Raw genomic sequence first — 25,360 nt, 5'->3', positions numbered from 1 at the left:
GAAGGAGCTGGGTCTTTTCTCCCTGGAAAAGAGAAGGCTCGGGGGAACCTTCATCACAGTATGCCACAGCAATTAAAGGGCAGCTACAAGGGCTACTGAGGCTCTGACTTCACAAGGAGCCACAAAGAGAGCAAGGGACAATGTGTGCAAGTTGTGTCAGCAGAGGTTTCATCTCAATACAAAAAAAAAAGAATTTCACAGTGAGAACAATCAATCACTGGAACAATGTTCCCAGGGTTATGTGGAGTCCATGTCACTGGAGGTTTTAAAGATACAATTTGACAGGGTGCTAGATAATCTCATCTAGGCTTCCTTTCCCGTGAAAGGTTAGACCAGATGATCTTTCTAGGTCCCTTCCAACCTGGACTGTTCTACAATTCTATGATATTATGGCTCTTGAAATCAAATTGAATTACCTGTATTTCTGAAGACAATTAAGTATTAAGCTTAGCTGAATGTTACATTAGAATTGGGAAAAGAGTAACTACAGGCATCAGTTTCTTACTATCCTATGTAGAAGAAATAAAAATCATGTCTATAAGAGATACTGCAAGTTCAAATGACACTAAATTAAAAAGTGGACACAGAAAAACCTTAAACATTGTTATAGTTATACTCACTAATAATTCTATTAAAACATTGATATTGAAAGGCCATATACTTCCTTTTCAGAAATAACTGTATTTACATTTTCCCCAGGGTGATATAGACCCAACATATTTTCTTTATATACCATCAATACTTATGTTTTCATTAGCACCTTTAGTAATAGCCCAGCCCGAGGTGTGAAGACAGTACAAAGATGATACACAGCTAGGGGAATCTGCCCTAGTACGTATTTTGCAATACAACCGCCACCATTTAGTACGCTGTCTGCTCAAGTGAGACTGCTGACTCAACACAACTGCAAGGCTGTCCTATGCAGAATTGGGATGGACTTGCTGACATTTCTTCCACGTCAACAGTAACCACTGGAAGAGCACTGCCAGGAGAACTGAAAGCCAAAAGAAGAGTAACAATACTCCTCCCACCAGGGAGAACCCTGTTCATATCAGCAGTTCAAGCACGTGCCTAAAAAACCCTGTATTATACTAAACATTAACAAAGATCTGATTTTACCAACACATTTGTGAACAGTCGCAAAAAAGAGACATGCCAGCAGGCCCATCTGTTTAGTCATGGAAGTGACAGGGGACTTCTGCCCCAAACTGTTAGGTTCTCAGGCTTTTTTTTTTTTTTTTTTTTTTTTTTTTAGATAATAACACTGACATTACTAAACAGTTGTAGGCAAGTGCTCTCAAAAGTGCACAAAGATTTTAAAAGGAGCTTCACTCATACTTAGGTACTGAAACCAGAGCCACACTGTCGAAGCAAACCCCATGCTGGAGCTTCCACATCCTACTGAATAAGTCCTCTTGTCATCCACTAGAGCATCTCAGCTCCTAATGAAAGTGCACCCATAGGGGGTTATGAAGCCCTGAGGTCCCCGTTTCATAAACGGGAAGAATAAGTGACCTGCCTGTGATGAGGTGCCTATGGCAAAACTGAATCAGAACTTCTAACTTTGAATGAAGTAGCAAAACCCCTAGCCTATCCTCCTAATGAATTATAACTTGCTTACAGAATTTAATTAACTTGTTACACTCAGAGCCGTAGCTTACCAAGTCCATAATTTAAGAAAAATAAAAATGCAAAATTCCTGTGCTACAGAAAAATCACATTGATAAATCACATTCTAGTTAGTTCCCTGAGGGAAGCCTCAAAATTACTTTGCAATCATCTTTCTTAACAAATCAAACCCTCACAGTCATATACGTTGATACTTTTGGAAAGGTAAAAAATTAAGAGGATACTTGATGCGCCTGAAATTTCAGTTCTGAGGTCTATTAAATAGAAACTCTGCCCAACTTCAAGTGCAAAATATATTTGCACTATAGCTAAAGATACAAGCTTTGCCACCAAAACATGATAGCATTTTATAGGTAAACCCCAAACTTGAGCAAAATGAACAGAAGTCCTGGTATGGTAATCTCACTTTCTACTTCACATACTGCACTTGAGAATAGGGAATTCAGAGTTATATGAAATGTACTTAACACTGTGATATGAGCAAGATATTCAGAACATGGGACTGATAATGACAGAAAATAGTTTCTTTTTTTTAGAACAGTTAAAGAAAAACAAACAATTTATCCATTTATATATGCATTAAAATAACATGGGTATTTGTAATCATTATTTACATAGGCCTCTTGACTGCATCTGGTATTGCCAAATGTATGTTACTTGACAGTAACACATAGTTCATCTACTATATAAACTAGCACATGACTGGGATCGGATCAGGCCCAGCCTGGCATCAGGGAGAATTAAAATTATGAAACATAGCAGGGACTCTCAGTTAAAGTTTACCTATAAATAACAGAAGGCATGCAGTTTAAAAATGAAGATTAATATCTGACCTTATATTATTACTAATAACCACTGCGTAGGTACCTCCCCGATACTGAGGTGAGGTGATTTAAATAACAGTTCTCAGATCTCAGAAATCTCTTCCTGGCAACCTGTGTGAAGGATTTACAGCTTTGTGGAATATCTAAATTATCTAAATATTTACAGCCTAGCTGCTGCTGTGGAAATCACTTAAGCAATGAAAGAGAAAGCACAGAATGTAAGATTTCCAGCATTGAAAGGAAGGAAGTACCTTTTACTTCAGTAGAACTCCTAAGGCTTTCATCTGTGAAAGTTTATTCTGCTTTGTTATTGCCTGACAAAAACTGAGTATCTGTTCCCACAATATGTCACAAAAATGAAGTGTGTGTGTGCATGTACTTAAAAATATTCCTTTACAGGCATGGGCTGAAGTATACGGCAGGTGCAAAAACAAAGCTTGGGAGTTTCATATCATTAAGAAGCATTTTTCATAATAACATGTTCGGGAAGGCAGCAATACCGGGGCTTACAGTACAAGACCTGGAATTTCCTTTGCTGGAGTCTTTTTCTATCAGGTACATCTACAGATTCTACTTGGATAAGTCACATCCGTCAATATTTTTCAAGGTATGTTTAGGGGGTGGGGGGTGGACTGCCTACCTTAAAGCTCGTTTTGAAAGCATGTAAAACGCACATAAATTTCCACAACTTCTAATAGTGGTAGTGAGAAGAATACATGGTCCTTTGGGAAAATTAGTACAAAAGTATCTGAAATCAAATCGCTGAAACAAGGCACCCTCCAATTTTTACTATTGTCTTGAATTTGGCATCTGCTCATGGCTGAGTTCCTTTTCTCATGCAACACTTCCCCCTGACCTTTCCTGACACACAAAATTATTAATGTGCTATCACTGACAAATTGTGGGCTTTTTGGTTCGTTGGGTTTGGTTGGTTTGGTTTGGGGTTTTTTTCCAGAATAAATATCTGTCTGCAAATAGCCAATCTTGGTCCTATTGAATTTACGTAGTTTTGCAAAGCTGCCAATGCAAGACAAAAAGAGGACTCATCACCAGTCTGTACAAGCGACCTAGACGATGATAGCAATCTATTCCACACCAGAACTAAGGCACCTTCGCACCATTTGTTAAACCGCAGGGCAGTGCCGGCAGGGATCAGAGGCGCTGCCTTTCAGGGGCGGCTGGTCACGCCTCGCTAGCTCTACGTGCACACAGCGGCGTGAGGTCGCTCCGGGCTCACCACACGGCTCGCCATCGCGCTCGCCCCACCTCCTGTCCACTCGCATTTCTGCAAGTCCATTGCGGCTGCAGTTTCTCTTAAGAGCAATTCCTTTGTCGTTAGGGATAGTTACGGATCTTCAGGCCTGCTTGCTCACTCCCGACAGTCAGTACGGCTGCCTTCTGTACAGATCCTGCAGAGCACAATCAGCAGGGTTTAGAAACAGCTGGAAAGCCACAGATCTGAACTAGAGAACTAGCTCAGCTTTAGTCATAGTACACTGGAGTTACCGAGAGCCTGACAAGCATCTGTCAGGAAAGCAGAATTCACTAGGTAGTTAACTCAACAACGCATCCCCAATTTAGATTAACAGAAAATGCACATTCCTCCTTCCCAGCACTTCTGCTAGGTTAGCACCAGAAACAAGGAGGAAAAGTGTCTTTAATTGAAAGAGACAGACACTTCCACTGAACAGCTCTGGCAGCACCAGGGCCCTTTGTAGTTGTGCTGCTTGTTCCCAAGGGCTAGAAAAGACCAACCTGGAAGATGGCAGCTAAGTACCGCTTGGCTCCTCTGAGACCAACAGCAACCAAAACTTAAGCGTTTGCTGTCACTGGGCTCACACTCCTCTTCTAGAAGAGCCAATTTCTTTTACCTAGTTAATACGTACCAGTACTTTTCTTCCACACACGTGCCAGACAGAAGGTGGGGAAATGGCCCAGCTCCCCCTCAGCACGGCATGTAAGCTGGAAGAGGCCTGAGGAAAGACACAAGTGGGTATGCTTGTGGGGACAGCACTTCTAATGCCAGGGGTCCCATGGGGCCACAACTGCTTTCTGAAGCCTGATAGAGTAATTGCAGCATCTGTGTTGCCATCTGACAGAGCTGTAGGTCAATGCCCCCTCCCTTACCAGAGCAACCAGAACGCATCTTTCAGGCCACTTTATTGCACTGAGCTTGACTCCACCATGCAGCAACATCCATAGCTTGGTATTTGCTGCCCTCCCCTGCTCTGTCAGCATAACATGAAGAGCAAGAACAGGGAGGCTCTTCCCCAGCTCTGCCTTCCTTCAGTAGAGTGGGGGACTCAACATGGCAAAGTTCTGCCCGAATAGCCCCCAAGGTGGCCTGGGAGCTGACTGACAAGCTAATGAGGTAGTAGGGGGGAGGAGTGCCCTGTCTTTGCCATCCTGCCCTCTGTGTGATGCTCAAGCCAAGCTTCTTTTTTTATTCATCCACCCCCAGAACCTCTGGTCACCAGAACACAAGGAAGAGGCAGCAACACCCATTTGGCGCAGCTCTTGAAGTGTGGTTCCTTCTCTCCAAACCCTTCTGCCCTCTCCACTTGAATCACTAGAGTCTGCTCCTACCACAGCTCTGAGCTTTCTTAAGCAGCAGAGTTGTCAGTACACCTGCTTCCTTTCCTACCCATGGGAATTTAGGGCAGAGGAGAGGTTCGGGCCAGCACAGAAGACAGACAAGGCAATTGCCAAGTGCCAGTTATTAGAAACTTTGAGAACTGGCAGCTCTGAAACAAAGTGACTGTAAACTTGCGGAGGCAGAGCTGGCCTGACATTCAACATTTTCCATCAATGCTATAGACTAAATAAAATCTCCTAAAAAAAGCCCAAAAAAGTAAATTTTGGAAATGTGACCGAGACAGTCTGCAGTCTTTCCTCAGGCTGTGCAGACCAAGTTGACCATAACAAACTCCCTTGCGCTCCAAACTTTTCTAAACAAAAAGGCAGAGGACTAAACCAAGCCAGTCTTTAGATCGTCTTTTCCCAACACAGGAAACAGGGGACATGAATCAGGAAGAATCTGAGGTACAACTAAGGCAGAATTTACTACAATTTTGCTAATCTTTGTCCAAAAAACTATGTACAGAATTTAGAGCAAAGTACAAAAGGTGACTCGGGGAAAGGGCAGGGGGAAATACACCTTAAGAACACCTATACAACTTTGAACCAACCAGCAGCACTCCCACATTAACTGCATAATATTAAATAACAGATCTGCTCCATTCCCTACTCACTCGCAACACAATCATAACAATTTTAAAAAAACATCAGTACACTCTTATCTTAAGCCACACAGTTGCATCTTCCTTGTTTCTACCTGAATGTTGAACTTTTTTAGAACCTTCACACTGCCTCCCATTATCCCAGTATCCAAGGCCTTCCACGTTGAAGGTCAGTAACAAGAAACAGTCCTCAGCAAGTTTGCAGTTCCTTGCACTTGTCATTTGAGTCACAACTCTGCTTGACACCAGAGTATTTTGGAGAGTGAAGGGGTTGGCTTTGTCTCTAGAAGCTACAATTTTAAACACGTTATCAAAAAGTAATGCTTCTTATTAAAAGGAAAAGCAAGCATGGGAAACAGTGAACATTTGTTTAGCTCCATTTTTCTAGACCCATTTAATTTGTTGTTCCTATGCAAATACCCCCATAGTTTCAGACAATTAAGTAATCCCCTCCAGTCCAACTTCTTTACAGGTAGAGACTGCTTCAAGTTTGCTCTAAGATTATTTTAACCCAACTGGCCACATGATATAGGATCAAGAACTGCTTGAGTTCTGGAACCCTGAAGGTCAGTTTTATTACCCATCAACTCTGGGAAGGAGACAAAGAAGAAGGGAATAGAAGAAAAAAAAAGACTGACACCAAGTTAGATTTTTTTTCAGGTGAATTTATTGAGTTATAGAAAACCTGCCAGCTCCACCATATTTACAGAGGTTTTCAAGAGGATTCTAGAGCTATTACTGCTACTGAACCACAAGTTAAAAATGCATAAACAAACCAGATCAACCACATCCATAATGTCAACTGTGAGAACACTGTTTACCTTATAGGACTTCGAGGCATATGGGGAAAATGTTTTCCAACCACTGATCTCTAAAGCCACCAGCAAGTTTCTCATTTCTCCATCTAATGTAGCTATGCCTGAAGATCAGGCATCCTTCATGCCACTGGTGATGAAAGTTCGTTTCTGTTCTTCAATATACATGTTTTATGAATCAGGAATTTAATTAGAAGGCTATTCAGAAGCAAACATTGTAAGGTGTTAAAATAATCGTGAAGAGCACAATGAAATCTCCAGTTGGTTCCATTTGGTACTTTTGTGAGGTGGTATTGCTGCCAGGTATGCATGTAAAATCCTGTCATCGCTTTGGAGACACAACCAAAGCAAATTAAGTCAAGCTTCCAAGGGCACTGTCACTACTCATGTCTCAAGCAGCACTGTAAAAACAGTGCTACCTGAAAAAAATCACATTGTGTTCTTTTCTTACTGTCCATGACACTCTGAAAGGCCGTTTTCAGTCAATTTTATCCACACAGGTGCAGTAAGAAATAATGCTCTCTGCATTCACTCGTACACCTTTCCATTCCCCAGAATCCATCGACATCCCATCCACAAAAAAGATCATGAATTCTCTAAGAGAAGGGGAGGAGAGAGCCTATCTCCCAGTTCAGCTGGGTCTGTTTCCAAGTATATTCCAGCTGCATCTCAGGACCTGAACAAGTTCTACGCTACAGTAACACAATGCCAAAAGGGTTATGGACACTGATAGCCAAGGCCTGTAAGCCCACACATCTGGATGCATGAAGCTCCTGCTGACAACAGGTGGCTCTGCTTGCCTTGTGAACAAGGCTACAGTAACTTACTTGAAACTGAACTTCACACATTATTGAATATTTGGGGAAGAACCTAATCAACTTGAGTGCCAGTGGCCCTCCTCAGGGCACTGTCAGCTGAACATCTGCTGATCAGCAATCTAATTCCATTACACTGACTTGTAAAGTATTAACTAAGATTTAGAGTTACTCTACACACAGAAAACTAAAGCCCCAGAAAGAAGTCAATATCAAACAGAGTAGCAGGGAAGCTACTAATAGTATTTCAGAGAACAAAAAACAAACAAACAAAAAAAAAACCCAAAATATCCTTGCTTGTACAAAGCAAGAGGAAAGCTACCAGCTTTATGTTGAAAAGAAATATGTAACTTGGTTTCTACAGCAAGGGGCACAAAACCAAAACGAAACCCCAATCATCATCCATGCAAGAGAAAGAAACTACCATCTAACATGAAGCCTTTTTTGGAGTATGTGCTTCAGTAATGCAAGTCAGCATCAGACCAGGAAAGTCCGATAGCTCCATGTAGCAAGGAGACAGTCAGGGGCACACCACACTGTCACACTGCTCTCCTCAAAGGAAAAAAAAAAAAAATCCTCTCACACCTATGAAGTCAGCTTCAATGCTGCTCCCTGCAAAGAAGCAGCTACTCTAGGATTTTAGTAGTTAATACTGTCATCATACCAAGGGAATTCTCATCAATTTCTCAAGATTTGTAGCTGGGCCATGCTGAGAACACATTCAGCTCAAACAGTACATACCAAGTGCCACCTATGTTGGTAACTGAGGTCAGAATCCAAATCCTCAGGCGCTGAGACACTAGGTCAGATCTACATTCAAGTAACAGTTTTGTATTTGCAAGTAGGATTAGAGCAAGTCTTCAAAAGTGGAATCATCCTGGTGCTTGTGTACAAAGAGAACACCAAATTGGCATACATGCTACACTAGACCCAACCATAGAGTGAACTGTTCAAATTCAGTGCCAAACACAACAGCAATAGAATCAGCTGGAATCAAGCTGGAATTGTGAGAGGAGTTTTATCGGAGAATACTTTCAGGCATGGCCCAATATCCTTCCTCTACCAGGGTAATGGCTGAATAAGCTGCATCCACTTCTCAAATACTTTATACATCTCTTCCAGCCCTCTGGAGAAATTGATACAAGGAATGCCACAGTACTATTACTGTGGAACATACTTATCTTTGAGTAAAAAGAGATCTTTGCAACTCAGGAAAGCTTAGAGGGGGATTTTCCTATATCCAGTTTTACCGAGGTAAGCAGGAATTATTTTAACTTGACTAAGATGATCAAACCTCTAGTATGTGTTAAGTGTTTCAAAGCTATTCAGATCACTCACTAAGAGCTAAGTGATAACTTAAACATTGAGCAGGAAACCTTTGTGCTTAGTTTGTGGACTAAAGTCTGAGTTAAACCCTGTTGTTGCAAGCCAGCAAAATGCAGTCATGCTAGGCTTTGCAAAGATGGTGGAGGAAAAGGGCTTGCTTCCAGATTCCTTAAAAACTGGACTATAGTGTAACAAAAGACAACTATAGTAACTATAAGTCTGAACGTCTCTACAAAAATTCTCCTCTGGACCATGAACTGGCCTTGGAAGACTCAAAATAACAAAGGCAAAGTTGTACAGCTGGAAGTGTTCTGAAAGACCAAAGGAACTTCATCCAGAACAAACTGTCATGGCCACTGACACAGAATAATCATACTGGGTAGCTTAACAAGTGATAAAAAACTGTGAGAAAGTTTTAGTACCTACAACAGCCTGGACAATCCAGTAAACTGGTGCTTTTCCCCTTAACAGATTTAAGACTGATTACTGGTAGATACCAATAACAATCCTTTTTTTCTGTATTGGGCCACCCTGAATCCTAGATCTGGGGCAAACTGCCCTGCAAGTTTCCATCCTGAATGATCTCTTGATTTCTTTTTTCAGTTATCCATAACCTCATGCTGAGATCTAAATTCCAGTTTTTGAAAGGCAGAGACCAAGACTCAACAACTGCCTCTTCCAATTATTTAGTGCTTGAAATTGAGACTTTCACACAGAGCAACCTAGCAGTCATACATAAATCATCACTTATTACCACACTAAGAACAGCTGTATTAGTGGGGTTTTACTTCTCAGCAGATTTTACTTTCCCTTGATCTTCCACTTTTTTGATGGCAGCTTGGATAGCTTCTTGATCACCCAGAAACTGATGAGGGCCCAGAGGGTGCAGATCCTCATCAAGTTCCAGAAGTATAGGCACACCAGTGGGGAGAGTAACATTGATGATGTCCTCATCGGAGATGCCTGCCAAAGAAAAAAATAAAGTTACACCTGGTGAACAGCTTCCTAACTGCCTACCTAGCTCAGCCCTATTTCTGAGATTATCCAGTCTTAAAACAGCCAAGGACATGCCTCCATCAACACCAGCAGCCACTGAAGGGTCAATTCACAGCTAGACCACAGCTTGGTTAGTGTTTTAGGAACAGCTAAAGGAGGGAATTCCCACCAAGGTGAAGACAGTTTCTTCCTTTTCCAGTCTATACATGTGAAATAAACAGGGAGAGACTGTTCTGGGGACTATGTTTCCTTTAATATAGGACATTGAGAACACTGGTTCTTCTCCATATCTTCCCAACTCATGAATCCTAAGAGGACTAGAGTCCACACATGCTACTCCAACATGAAACAACCTCTGCTAAGCAACCAATACAAACAGCCTCTTTAAAAAGGCAGGATACCAAGGTTAATTTTTCTCTTAAAGCTTCTCACACAAGTAGTCTTAAAAATCACTGTAATTCTCCTGGTGTAAGGATCACTGTTTGCCCACAACTGGTTTCTCAAAAGCAAGTTTATAGCATATTACCTACAGTACTATTCTCAGAATTACTAGATACAGGATAACTTCCTCTTTCAAATGAGGGAGAGGGGAAGGAAAGACTGGAGATGGTCAACTTGGAGCACTTTCCTGTATTTTTCCACTTCACTAAAATGTGTACCTGGGGAGCAAATTTATTTTAATCTCAGTGAAACTGCTGGTTTGGGGGGTGTGGGGGGGTGGGGGTGTTTGAGGTTTTTTTGTTTGGGTTTGGGTGTGTTTGTTAAAAAAACACAAGTCAAAAACATCCAAGTGAATGTCGAGATCAAACCTCCTAGTAGTTTCCACACAAGGTCTAAACAGTTGCAGTAAAAAGCAGTGACTGCAAAGATATTATTCCTCAAAAAATTCCAGGCAAGAGAAAGCTAGCATCATTGGGAATGTCAATATTTCTTTTTTCTCCCCTTTTTAGAAACACTGAGGTCACAGCAGCAGCCTGCTGTTGTAAAGCAGGACAGCTTCAAGTAATTCATGCTCAGAAAATGCACACAATCAAGCTTCTAAAATGATGACACCATATAAACGAGACCAAAGTGCAAGAAGAAAACATCCTCTTGAGCAGCTGACAAAACAGATGGTTTGCAGAACATATGGGTGCAAATTTACCAGTGATTTTCACATTAAGTAGAAAAACAGAGCCAACATATGAACAGGAAAACCCACTAAGTCAAAGCACTTGGCAACAGTGGGATGGCAACGGTGGGATGACAACAGGTCAGAAAAAAACAGAACGAATCATGAGGTAAGAATCATTTTATGTCCCTGCCCAGAGACTATACAAGCATGCAAGTTTTGCAGTGACCTATTCTTCTTTTGATTAGGCTAAGCTCTCAGTTCAGCTGCACATTAGCCATTAATTTCAGAACGGCGTGAGGCAAGAGAAACAGACAAACCCTTGCAAGGAGCTTACACCTTGTTACATATTGAGCCACCACTCCATTTAGTAACAGTCATACTATGCCAGTTTAAGCACTCTCTGTATATAAGGGATAAATAATTCACCTGGTGTAGGCAGCAGTATCACAGACCTACAGAAAAGCACTCAAGGGGCATCTGAGATTTTAAAACCAAACAGCAATTGATGGGAAAAATACTGATCCCATTTACCAAGCACAAGCACCATTCTCAAGGACTTCAGTTTGCAAAACAAGCGGCCAAGCTGCCTGAGCTCTTCTTTCAAGGATTCTTAAAGACATTAAACACATACTCATCACCATGTATTCACAGAGAATCTGGCCCTGGGAAGCGGTCTGCCCACCTCTCAAATGCAGTCGCCCAAACTAAACCATTCAGATATACACAAAGCAGATGAAGTCACGCAGGAGAATTTAGGTGAACCACACAATGTGGTCAGGAGCCAGGATATTTAAAGGTTTCCTCTAAAGATGGATTAAACAAAACTAGCTGTAGCTACATGGATTCAGAAATACATTTTACTGTTTTTACAGAACACAAAGTGACCACACCAATGTCAACTAGTATTGATTTACAAAGCCAAACACTGCAGTCTGGGACAAACAAGTTGTAGCAAGCATGTTGGCTTTCTCCTCAGGATTTTTCCTCATATGGAAGTGTTGCCTCACAGCCAGGAGGCTAGAAATACACAGTGAAGTCAAATGAAAATCCTAAAGAAACAATAGGATACTGTTGCTTTATTTCAGCACTGTTACCGTACTTGTTCTTCAGGAACCAAGAAGCTGATCCAGCTTGTCACACAAGCTCTTCAGTTGCAGGTAAAATGCACACAGAATACTCCCGATCCAGCAGGCCGGGAGGACAGTAAAGAAATCCCATCTTACACTCCAACCATTGCAAGTGCGAGCTAACTGCTATCCAGTTACTTCATGTGCTGTAACTATAGCCAGGTGACCTTTTCTCACAGTTCATCTGAGCTGGCCTGTGTCACAACCCCATCTTATCTCACAGGGAAGAAGGGTAAAAATCAGGGAAAGGACTCAACTGCTGACTACAAGGTGCAATGGGAAATAAGACCATTGAAGCAGCAACAGTCTTGCTTCCAGCATAATACTAAAGCCTGGGTCTCGGCACTGCTGAAGGGTACTGTGTGGCTGGAAGCAGTCTTTCCCCAATAAAGTTTAAAATTAAGGTCTACTTACTTAAAGCCATAAGAACCCACAGACATTACTGAAGTACTTGGAATATCTTCCTCAGGAACCCAGATAAAATGCTGACTGGGCAACTACATTCCTCAAGTGGACACCATCTACCTTCTCCCTCGTGAGCACCTGTTAAACATTGTTTCTTAAAGCAGCTGTGTAGAAGGAGGCAGTTAGGCATACAAACATGACAAGAATTTGGAACCACACTTATTACAAAAAAGATCTTTCAAAAAATCACATTCAGAATTCTTCCCCAGCTCACTTATGCTCCATTTAACTGAACTGGGTGATCAAACACACAAAGACATGTAGTATCTCTGCAAAGCTTAAGAACTGACCTTTAGCTAGTAGCCCATGAGATTCTTTGAAATACTTGCACCCTGGGAAATCATATGTTGGCAGACCCCACTGGGCTTCATTTTGAGGCCCTACAGCCAGCTTCTACAAGGGCTGGCTCAGCTTCTCCCTCCCTCTCCCCTGTTCTTACCAAGTTCCTTCCTTCTATTCATATGGTCAGAGCAACACAGAAAACACAACAGCTATTGAGGATAGCTATACCCCTCCTCCCCTGCAGGTCAGCTACACTCGAGGCCAGATGATTCATCCAACAAAACACACAAGATCATATGCATAAATTCAGCCACAATGGGCTTCTTCTAGAACTGGTGCTTTGTAATTGAGATCCAAATCGGGTCATAGCATCCTTCTCACAAGTTTAATGAAAATACTGAAGCTTTAGCCTAATGAATATTCAAGGCCAGATCCTGCCCTCCCTGCAGGCTGACAGAAGACCTAGCTTCAGCAGAGTAAAGGAGGGAAGTAGGCACAGTGTTAGAATCTGGCAATTAATCTTTACAGAAAGTTACCTCACTGTGCACATTTTAAGGAAAAAAAAGACGACAGGTAGGCTACCACCATGACAGCAGCGTATTATCTACATTTGTTTCACCCTTATGGCTGCCAAGACTTTTTATGTCTCTATTGGGTTTACACGGCAAGGTTTTGGTAGCAGGGGGCTGCAGGGGTGGCTCTGTGAGAAGCTGCTAAAAGCTTCCCCTATGTCCGATAGGGCCGATGCCAGACAGCTCCAAGACGGACCTGCTGCTAGCCAAGGCAGAGCCTATCAGTGATGGTGGTAGCACCTCTGCAATAGAATCATTTGGTTTAGAAGGGACCTTAGAGATCATCTAGTTCCAACCCCCTGCCATGGTGGGGACAGCTTCCACTAGAGCAGGTTGCTCAAAGCCCCATCCAACCTGGCCTTGAGCACTTCCAGGGATGGGGCATCCACAGCTTCTCTGGGCAACCTGTTCCAGTGCCTCATAGTAGAAGAATTTAATTTCTTCCTTTAATCTTTCAGCTTAAAGCCATTCCCTCACATCCTATCACTATGGGCCCTTGTAAAAAGTCCCTCTCCAGCTTTCCTGTAGGCCCCCTTTAGGTACTGGAAGGTCTCCCCAAAGTCTTCTCTTTTCCAGGCTGAATAATCCCAATTCTCTCAGCCTGTCTTCACAGGAGAGGTGTTCCAGCCCTCTGATCATCTTCATGGCCCTCCTCTGGACTCACTCCAACAGGTCCATGTCCTTACGTTGGAGGCCTCAGAGCTGAACACAGTACTCCAGGTGAGGACTCATGAGAGTAGAATAGAGGGGGAGAATCCCCTCTCTGTCTGTTGGCCACACTTTTGATGTGGCCCAGGATACAGTTGGCTCTCTGGGCTGCAAGCACACATTGCTGGGTCATGTTGAGCTTCCTGTCCATCAACATCCAAGTCCTTCTCCTCAGGGCTGCTCTCAATCCATTCTCTGCCCAGCCTGTATTTGTGCTTGGGACTGCCCCAACCCACTTGCTCTACCCCTGTCCTGCTGAGGAAGGCAATGAGAGAGCAGATAGGTGGGCACCTGGCATCCACCCAAGGTCAACACACCAAGAAGGACTGTGTTGAGTTGACCTTGGCTGGACACAAGGTGTCCACCAAGCCAGTCTATCACTCCTCTCCTCAGCAGGGCAGGAAGAGAGAAAGTAAGATGGAAAAAAACCTCATGGGTCAAAAAAAAAGGCAGTTTAATAAAGCATGAGCAAAGGCCAGGCATGGAAGCAAAGGAAAACAAAAAATTCACTCTTTACTTCCCATCAGCAGGCAGTGTCCCAACCACCTCCTGGGAACTAGGGCTTCAGTATACCTAGTAGAGTTGCTCCAGAAGACAAACATTGTAACAACAAATGCTGCCTCTCCTCCTTTGTCTTAGCTTTCGTTGCTGAGCAGATGTCATACAGTGTGGAATATTCCTTTGGTCAGTTTGGGTCAGCTGTCTGGCTATGTCCCCTCTCAAGACCTCACCCACCCCAACGTACTGGGAGAGGAATGTTGGAGACAGCCTTGAGGTTGTGCAAGCACTGCTTAGCAGTAGCTAGAACACTGGTGTATTGTCAACACCTTTCTAGCTACCAATACAAAGCACAGCACTATGAGGGCTGCTATGGTGAAAATTAACTCCATCTCAGCCAGACCCAACATTACATCATTACAAAAACAACTCCTGATCACAGTCTGACTTTGGGATGGCCTCAGTAATGACCACAGTCAATATGAGACAGTAGGAAAGCAAACCATGAGCCTATCATTCCCATGCAGTAGAGAAACACAGCCTGCCTTAAACTCCTCAAGCAGTCCAAGATTAAAATAGGTAGCAAGTCTCATGCCTCTTTCAGCCATCATCACTAGCTGGCAACTAAGCCATAAGGCGAGAAAGTCCCAGAAGTCTTGCGTAGGGATCCAGGCTGCGCTACCACCACCAGGAACTCAAGGCAACACTGTGACAAACTGACTTCTCCAAGCATGCAACTCCAGAGCCTTCCAGCATACATACAGTCCTTGGACAGAGCTATGGTAAAAGGTCCTCATCTCTGCCTGAAGCACTGTTGACAGTTCCTCAAGCCCAAGCTTATGGAAACTCATCACTAACAACTCACATCCGAAACCCTTCTGCCCCAGCTGCAGGTCCTTGTCAGGCAGTTTCAGCCCTTTTGCACTAGCATCAGGCACCTGCCACCCTTTTCCCTGAGCTGATTCAAACAACCAACGTGACAAAGAACTACCCACTCCCTGCTGTTTCTTGCCAGTTTACAGGCAAAGTTAACTTGCAAAAAGGCCCCACAAGCTCACAAGAAATAAGCAGAATCACAGAGCGAAGACCGTGACGAATGACAGGGAGTGCAAGGCCATCTCATTTCAACAGCAGCAAGTCGTTAGATCTCGAGCTGGTTTCTGTAACTGCCCTCAGACACTAGGACTCACAATGTGTAGCTCTAGCATGTAAACTACTGGAATACTGTAACTGCACAAGTATCACACTCACAGTAATGCAAAAGAGTAAAGTCCCAAGGACACTGCTCTCCCTGCTCACCAGCTGGTGACACCAGCATCGGGCCTCCCCAATCGCCACAGTGTGCCTGCAAGCCCAGCTCCAGAGATGTGTCTCAGCTCTCTGACCACCAAACAAGCCCAATGGGTGCAACATCTGCATCTTCAAGAAACCAGTAACTCCTCCCCTCCATATTTTTTTTACCCAGAGCATGACAAGGCTTAGTGACCACACCATAACCAAGAGATGGCAACCTTTCAACAGGGAAGATGTTCTAGATTCAGGCCTTCCACAAGACCCTGTCTTGAGGTACTTAATGCCTCAAGTCCTCAGAGTTAAACAGTCAGGAGGGAAGAAAGAAGTTGAGGCAACCTATCAATCCTTCTGCCAGTCACTGGGTAAATTAGTCCATTAGACTTGGTCTCCAATTAGTACTTCAACAGAAACAGGCAGCTGATCACAACTATTGTTGTCTTCACAATGGGACATTGCTAAAAGGGTCTCAATCTGAAGTGTCAGTTATTAGATAAAACTATTCCTCCTTCAAACAATTGAGAAAATCACCTGTAAATAGATCCTGTGCATCTAGGACTCTTATTTAGCAGATTTTTGCAACTGATGCTTTCATAACCAGTATGATGTTTCAGCATCCAAAGTAAAATTCATCAAACAAGTCTCACATCGTTACTTTAGATACCCTCCTCACTAATATCTTCTTGCCATCACTTTTTAAATGCATCAGAGACTGTATACCATGAAAAAAAAAAAAAAAATACAGCCTGCCTGAAGACCCGAGTTACAGGTCATGGGCCATACCTACACGTCGCACAGAACAAAACTGTTGCTAAGTTATGACAAGACACTTCCACCAGCAAGCACAAGACTGCTGCCTGAGAAGAAAGTGTTACTTTTAGAGAGCCTTTCCAATCCTAACCACATAAGAACTGTCCTCTTACTCTGCCAATTTTTAGCTGTACCAGTGATGCCCTTTTAATACTTCAAGGGGGTTTATAAGAAAGATAGGGACAGGCTTTTTAGCAGGGCCCACAGCAACATGACAAGGGGTGATGGTTTTAAACTAAAAGAGGGTGGATTTAGATCAGATATTAGGAAGAAGTTCCTTACTGTAAGGGTGATGAGACACAGGAATGGGTTGCCCAGAGAACCTGTGGATGTCCCATCCCTGGAAGTGTTTGAGGCCAGGTTGGTCAGGACTTTGAACAACCTGGTCTAGTGGAAGGTGTCCCTGCCCACAGCACAGGGGTTGGAACTAAATTATCTTCAAGGCCCCTTCTAACCCAAGCAATCCTATGATCATTACATACATCACCTGAAGGTGATACAAAGAATAAGTGCTCAGAAAAGACTAGACAAGCTCAGTTACAAAGACTTAAAAAATTTATGCCAACATTGTATCTTTGACAGGATTGCACAAAACAGCCACACTTGTCCTTGGTGGCATTTATCAAATAAATAGGAATTACCTAGAAGGGCCACAGCCCAGTATCCCCACCAGACACCAATAGCTCACAACACTGAGATCTTCAGCAGCACCCTGGAGAAATGCTGCTTAGCCCACCAGGACAGAAGAGCAAGCTCTCAGAGAACCTGCTGTTTCTGTACTCCAACTGCATACAAAGAGTATGGTCCACATTGCATTAAATACTGTTTTCAGAAAGACTGCTGGGGTTTAACTTTAAGTCCTCACATGCAAACCACGACAGATCCTACAGACATATCATACACCTTAATGAGTTCCACTCTGAGCACTGAGAAAACGAGAACAAAATTCAAACCCACAGTCAAACCCTTGTTGGCCTGACATTTTGTTGCTCTGATCATTTTTATGTGCAAGCAGAAGTCAGATCCACATTTCAAGCTCTTTTCCAATTACTCACAACGCTGAAAACATCCAGATTCAGAGGATCTGCAGGCCTCCTCCAAAAAAAAAAAAATACATCTGTGAAATAGTAACTTCAAGGATACTCTGAAGTCTTTCAGAAAAGACATTAAATTTCACACTGAAACAAGCAGAATTGTTTCAACAGATCAAACAATGAAAACACTCATATTTACTGCCATTTAAAGTTTCCAAGCTACATATCCCAAGATTAAGTTACCACTATGATTAAGACATCCAAGCAGCCATGTAGGATTGCTGCTTGAGGCATGTGAAGCCCACTTTCTAAATGCCAAAAACCACGGCTCCAGCTAAGATAGAGAGGCCTAAGAAACTTCCACTCAAGTGCAGGACACTAAGCTTGTTAGAAAAAGTTCACAAAGCCAAAGCCCACCTCACAGTGGGTGTTATAAATACAGCAGACTGACAAACTTTAAGCACCGTTAAATCAGATTCAACTCCAGCAAGGCTTCAAGAGCAGCTCACAACCTTTCAGGAGAGAAAGGGAGACAGTCAGCAATGCAGACAAGGAACCTCTTAGATCCAGCCAGATGTAGGCTGGAGCTCTGGTGGGGGGGCAGGGGAAGAGCAGGTTGCAGTAGCAGAAGTCTTAAAGCTCTGTTCTTGCCACCCTTTCAGGCCAGCTCTGCAGCAATCCAAATTTTCACTGCATGAAGGGCAGCAAAGCCAGCACATATCTGGCAGTTTCTCCTGTGTGGAGTTTGGATAGCTGATGGACAACCCTTGGTCAACAGAACTACATCCTCTGCCAAGGATTCCTCACACCTCCCTATGTAAGCATGTGCCAGGAGGACAAGGTAGGACAGACAAGGGAGACAGGTCTATTTTACTTTGGTTGAGAGTGTGGATAGCCAGAGTTATACCTAACATAATCCCAAAGACAAGCTTTGCAACTGCTCTAACATACACTGTTCTCTCTGATCTCAATGCAACAAGGAGTCCAGCCACACTGAGTTTTAAAGTAACCTTTACCAGTTACTGATGCTGTCAGCTCCAGCTTTCATGCATGCCTGTACAAGTGACCCATGGTTTCAGCTGAAGCTGTAGTGAACTTGCAGCATTTCACCCACAAAGGGCTTGGCCAGCATGGTTTCATGGAACTGGTTCCATTCTTGGGGTAGGGGGGAGCTGGGAGGGTGGCATGCATTTCACAGAGATATGAAAACATCATGGCTGCAGATGCCCCTGCCCCTATTTCCTTTGGAAATTATTTCGTGTAGCATGTACAACCACTCTGACTACATCAGTGGAACTGGCTGAACCAGCCTTCCTCCTTCATCCAAGCAGAGATCTGTACCCCAGAATTCACTGCCTCTGTAGCTCAGGACACTTGTACATGCATATTCCCTGGACTTCTGACTCCTGCGAAAGCATCAGCTATCCTGACTGTCCCTGCATGCCTGAACACAAAAAGTGCTCAGTAGAGTCAGAGCTGTAGAGACACACACCAGAGAGTCTGACAACTGAAAGTGAGTGGACACAATTCAGTCTGTGCATACTTGCAACCACAACTCTAGTAGGCTGCATTCATACATGTATAATCACTAAATTCTACTCTACTCGCAGACAAAGAAATTAATATAGTCCATCTTCCAGTTTAGGATAACCTAAACTAGAAGCTATGTCACTACAGAAGAGGCAGGGGGGGAAGAATCTATCAATGACTTAAAGCCTTTTCAAGTCCCAAACAAAGCAACCTTATACTAAGCCACCAACTTAACTGTTTAATGGTAGGCATTTTCTATATTGGGAAATACAACATTTGCATAAGCTTTTGCAAGTCCCTACTCTCTGCAGAACTCCCTGCCACAGCAGCTTTTTAAAGTAAAGAACTATCAGGAATAAAGCCTCAGAAGTCACCCACCACAGTAACACTCAAGAATGTCTTTCACAAACCAGGACAAGCAATTTATTCCACTGCATTGTAGCAATGCTTGTTTAATGAACAGATTATGACTTCAACCCTTCTGACAAAGCAGCTGAATAAAGACAAAGACTCTTCAGGCTCTAACTATTCTTGGATATCTAGACCAACCACAAAGTTAGAATACACCAATCTAAAATAAGCAGTGAGAAACAAGGTGAAAGCATCTGGCTCTCCTCTTTACATTCTAACAAATTCTCTCCTCCTTCCACATCCCCCAGTTTGATTCCTGTTCCAACAGGCCAACTTTACTTTCTCCTTGGAGACCAAAAACATTAAGTGTTACATTGCCCAGATAATAATATACACTACAAGATGCAAACATATATACAGAACAAGATGCAAAGCTCTAAGCAGTTGTGTAAGGAGAAGAGAGGACAGCTGAAAGGAAGACCCTTACCTTCCACATGCTTCAGCAGTGCCCTGCTGCTGTTACCATGAGCAGAGATAAGGATCATTTTGCCACTTTTCAGTTCTGGCACTATCTTTTCATTCCAATATGGAAGGAGTCTATCAAGCACATCTTTTAGACTTTCAGCCTTTGGGAGATTATCCTGAGAGACATCACTGCATTTATACCGGCGATCATTGTATATCTCTTCATAGTAAGGATGAGATTCTGTTATGGGAGGTGGGGTAACATCATAGCTTCTCCTCCACATTCTCACTTGCTCCTCCCCATGATTCAGAGCCATTTCTGCTCTGTTGAGACCAATCAGTGCGCCATAGTGACGCTCATTAAGTCGCCAGGAACTCTGAATGGGCACCCATTCTTGGCCCATCTCTTCCAGGATAAGCCATGCAGTCTGGATGGAGCGGCTGAGTACAGACGTGAAGACAAGGTCAAACTCAAAGCCCAGAGCTTTAAGGTGTTTGCCACAGTTCTGAGCTTCCTTTATCCCATCACTGCTCAGCTTCTGGTCCACCCAGCTGCAGAAGCGATTCTCCTTGTTCCAGGCTCCTTCCCCATGTCTTAGGAGAACAAGTCTGTACTTAGCCATCTTGGTTGCAACTTAGCACAGATGACAACAGGTCTGGCATCTAATAATGATGCATCTGGACAGAGACATGAGATAGATATATCAAACATCTCACAGATAACGCTTTACAAGTAGTAATATGGCAGCAAAGAGTAGACAACTATCAAAATCAAAACAAAGAAACAAGTGTCTGCTGAGTATGTTTTTACCTTTGAGGTCTCCTGACTTTGAATTCCTTTCCACCCCCAGGTGGGAGGAAAATTTTGCACCATCCTCCACCCAGCTTGTTGCAACTAGCCCACTTAACCAACTGATGAGTCGCAGATTTGTACAAGCTGTTCTGGCCTACAGATTTATCTCAAGTGCTCAAACAAAGCCTCACTCAACATCAGGGGCTCCCAACGAGAGAAGCGGCTGTCACTGGTGAGCTTAGAGGTGAGACGTGAAGCCCAAGCTTGTTATGAGCTGCCCAGATCCACACTGGCTCTAAGTGAGTTCAGGCACAAACAGCAGCCAGAGCAAGTGGAGAGGAAGACCACAGAATTGGAACTGGCAATACACAGAATCTTACTAGTTTTCCTCAAGAGATGTCACCACAATCATGCTCTGCATAACGAACTCCTCACATCCCCATCCTGTCCTGGTAATTATGCCAGTCTCTGCCCAATTTTTCCCCAAGCCACCTCCTCCATCATTCCTCTACACTCAAGTGCGACAACATAGCTACTCTGGGATGCAATCCACCACTAGCAAGTCCCCATTTCACTGAACCCATAAGTGACCTCATAGATGATCCCATCCCCTTCTTGACTTTCAAGTGTATTTTCTCCCTCTTGTGTCTATGAATACCAGATTCTCAGGCACCGGGATTAATGCTTTTATTTTTGCAGTGGGCACAAATGGCATATTTGTTGTCCTCATTAAGTAACAGACAGCTACACATTCAGAAGGTCAAACAGCAGCCTTCTCTGCTCCTGTTGACTAAGTAACACCACCTCTGGATTGTCTTTAATGAGAGATGGATTTTGACCATCCACCCAAGCTTTTGCACTGTGGTCAAACATCTTCTAGCAGATTGTGTAATGCCCAAAAGGTCCATCTAACACAGCACTGCAACTCTGAAAGCCCCACCTGATCACTCTGGTCAGAGACATCACAGACTAGATAGCAATGGACAAAGCACAGGAATCAAAATATAAAGATAAGACTCTGCGCTGGGAGGACTGTTGTATATTCCAATGAACATTCAGTGCTCTCAAAACCACGGACAGTGGGAGACCGAGGTCCGATTTCTGCACACCCAACTCTGGACTACATTTCCATAAGAGACATGCTTATGGGAGCTCCCATCATCTCAGGTCGGTTGGAGCTGCTTCAATCACACTCCCAAGCGTCTCGAATTCAGGCCCACTGTGACCCTAAGTTTAGTCAGTAGGATGGGTTATGCCCACTGAGTTTTGGGAAGCACCCAGCACTGTATCAGCATTCATTTTTACCAGATTTTCAAAAAGTGTATAGAAAAGTTGAATTAACAGCCTCAGTAATGTGATCTTGACTGTAACAGCAGTTTAGTTCTCTTTTACTCCCACTGAAAACAGTCTACATCACACAAAGACACTATGCAAAACCTCCCCAGCTCTAACTTTGACTACTGGTACAGCTGACTTAAAAAGGCCTTTGAGGACTGATGGATTTTTACAGAATATCAGGAGTTACTGTCTGACACAGAAGGCAGTTATTAAGAAAAAAAAAAAGGAAGTCTTCTGCAATTTCATGCAAAGGAGGCTTAAATTTCCTGTATGACAATGAGCATCTCAGACAAAAATCTCTTGTACATTCCACTTTCCGCTCACACTAATCTTCATGTTAAATGAAGAAATCAATTATTGTTAGGATTCAGGTGGCATGTCAAATCAGATACAATAAACTACAGCATTTAAGGTCTGAGGCTTAAAACAAAAGGAGTATCAGACAGCATTTCCACCTAAAGCCATCTTTCTCCAGCATCCCACAGATATGATTAAAAATTGCAGTGTGTTCACAGCATGAACTACTACACAAAACAGAGCTTTTTATGGGGCTATAACTCCACAGACACCTCACTGTTCAGATTAATTGACTGTATAACCCACAGGAACAGACTGCATAATTTACACAACCTAATTAAGACCCAACAATAAAGGTGATACACCTGTTTGTAGAAGTTCTTAGCTGGGTACTTTTGGCCAAAACCAATAAAAAACCTCAACAAATATAACACAAAACACTCATACAAAGACCTAAGATCACCGGGGGACCATGAACTCTAGTTCAGTCATATAAAAGATTAGGCAGAACCACTGTCAAAACAAATTTAGAGAGGACTGGCCGTCACAGCATTTAAATATCAGTCTGCTTATGGAAGCATTTAAGCTAGAAAGCCTGAGAGCAACACATGGAAATAATGCCACTCACCTTTCCTATGGCAAATCCCAGCAGAGACTCAAGACCTGCTTTATACAGAAGCCACCACACACTCTTGACTAGTTACCTGCAGGAAGAGAATGAACATCAAGTGCTCACTCAGAAGGAAACCGCAAGTACAAATAGTTATGCCAACCATCATTTGCTCTCAGAGATGTAAGAAAATAAAGCACACACCCCTTGTATGAGCTGGGAAAGCTACCAATTTCCTTCTCCCAAAAAGATGCAAATGCACAGCTCCTGCATTCCCAGCAGGGGAAAAGCTGCTCGTCTCCCAGATGCCCCAGGATATCCTTTGCTCCCCGAGATTTGTTTAGACAGTAATTACCATAGCTCTAGCATGCAGAAATCTACCAAAACCTCTGAGACACCACGGGGGATACAGACCACAGACCTGAACCCAGCACAGAACAGGAACACAGAGCTTAAACTCAGGGCGGCAGAACACAGCAAGGTGCTAAGGGTAACAGCTTACATCGGCAGAGCGTTCAACCCAGCACAGTTTTAAGGTCGAGCTGCCAGAAGCAGTTCTTTCCCGGTCTCCTCGCTCCAACCAGCACAGGCTCGCCCGCTCAGCGTTCCCATGCAGCGTCCCTGTGCGGTGCACCTGCCCCCCAGCCCCCCAGGAGCGCAGAGGCTTCACCCAGAGGCAGCTCCCCTACACACACGGGGACACAAGGCTGCCCGGGAGCGGGACCGCAACTCGCCCGCCGCGCTCCGCGTCCCCCGCACACGAGCACACACGCGAGGCGCCTCAGCTGCCGCCCCCCAGGCGGCGCCGCCCGCCCCGGGCCCGGGACCGCCACGCTCCCGCTCAAAGGGCCCACACACGCACCCGGCCGGCCCCGGGTCCCGACAGCCGCCAGCGGGGCCCGGCTGCGCCCCCCGCCTCAGGGAGTCCCCCCCGGGCCGCGACAACCCCCCTCCGTCGGGCCGCCGGAGCGCCGGCACAGCCCCCCGGAGAGACCGCTCCCCGCCGCCGCGGGCTCCAACGCCTGCTCCCCCGCAGGGAGCCCTCCTAAGCCCAGGGGCCCTCCACCCCCCTCCCCCACGGCCGCTAACCACCCTCCCCCCACGCTCGTCTCCCAGCTTCAGAGAATTAAGACTCGACCGGCGCTGCCTTACAGGGACACGGCAGCAGGTTGCAGCCGCGCTCCGCAGCCCGCCCCCGGCACCACAGCAAACACTCACCGCCGCCGCGCCGGGAGAGGGGCGGGCCCCGCGTTTTACTGAGGCCCCGGCGTCCCCGCGCCCGCGAAGATGGGGTGTCTGATTGGCTAATCCAGAGGATGAGCACTGCCCTCAGCCAATGAAGCCGAGCCTGTGGGCGGTGACGCGAAGGAGCGGCGTGGTGCCCACGGCGCGCTAGGGCCCGAGCCGAGCCAGCCCGGCCCGCACGCGCCCCCCCGCTCTGCCCGGGGCTCGAGGTCCCGCGGGGCCTGCGGCCATGCTGGGGTCGCTGCCCCCCGCCGCGAATGCCTCCTGTAAGGGCAGGTCGTTCTGCGAGGGGTCGCAGCCGAGATGCTGGTTCCCCCCGTGGATCGGGACACGCAAACGCCGGCCCGCTCTGCCGGCACCGCCAAAACGGAGAAACGGGGTCACGGCAGCGTGTGCAGAGCGCGACCGGCGGCAGCCAGGCTGCTGGCTTCTCCCGAAACCACCCCCGGCCCTGCTAACGCCATAGGCACCGGTGGGTTCCGCTCCTCCAGGGCCACGGCTGCCCCGCGCCTCCGTCCACCCCCAGAGAATCTCCCCCCCACGGCCCTCCTCACCCACCGCCGGGCAGGCGGGCAGGGGGGCAGGCAGGCGGGCAGGGAGGGAGGCAGGCAGGGAGGCAGGCAGGGAGGGAGGCAGGGGGGCAGGCAGGGGGGCAGGCGGGCAGGGGGGCAGGCGGGCAGGGGGGCAGGGAGGGAGGCAGGCGGGCAGGGAGGGGGGCAGGGAGGGAGGCAGGCAGGGGGGCAGGGAGGGAGGAGGCCAGAGGCCGGCTCACTCGCTGGGCACACCAGGAAAGAGGCAGAGAAGGAGCTGGGCTGCCCCCCCGGATCCTTCCTGCTCCCCTGCCCAGAGCCTCCTTGCATAGCACCGGCACCTTGGGCTGCCATCCAGCACCCCGCGCTCCTGCCCAGGAGGTGAGGAAAGGGGGCGCAGGGTCAGCCAGATGGGGGGGTTTCCAGGCAGAGGTCGCTTTTTCTTCTGGCTTTAGGACCTTTTGTTTTCAGTGAGAAGCAAGGGTCCAAAATCCCATTACTCATAATGAAATCAGCAGGGGAAAAAATAGACGTGAGTCTTCCTAATGATCGTGCTAGCTACCCTCATGCCTGTCATTCCGATCCAAAGTAATCAAAACCACGGACGGGACTGCGCAGCTCCCACTAGCAATGGAAAGAAGTGGTGTGGGAAGGTGG

At 45.3% G+C, this 25,360-nt stretch overlaps 1 protein-coding gene across 1 annotated transcript in view; it reads right to left on the bottom strand.

Moving 5' to 3' along the window:
* Positions 1-6,330: 6,330 nt before the first annotated feature.
* BPGM (bisphosphoglycerate mutase) overlaps positions 6,331-25,360 on the bottom strand; it is a 29,111-nt gene continuing 10,081 nt past the window's right edge. The window contains exons 2-4 of the mRNA XM_005234708.4: positions 22,947-23,022; positions 19,913-20,568; positions 6,331-9,611 (exon numbers count right to left, since the gene is read on the bottom strand). Of these exons, the coding sequence (XP_005234765.1) occupies positions 9,433-9,611; positions 19,913-20,513 (780 nt within the window). The 5' untranslated portion in view covers positions 20,514-20,568; positions 22,947-23,022 and the 3' untranslated portion in view covers positions 6,331-9,432. The remainder of the gene's footprint in view (positions 9,612-19,912; positions 20,569-22,946; positions 23,023-25,360) is intronic.

Source organism: Falco peregrinus, chromosome 6 (genome assembly GCF_023634155.1).
Source record: "Falco peregrinus isolate bFalPer1 chromosome 6, bFalPer1.pri, whole genome shotgun sequence".
In the NCBI taxonomy this organism is placed as follows: domain Eukaryota; kingdom Metazoa; phylum Chordata; class Aves; order Falconiformes; family Falconidae; genus Falco; species Falco peregrinus.
Note: the sequence above shows the minus strand (reverse complement) of the source record. Positions and strands in the feature narration are given on the sequence as shown.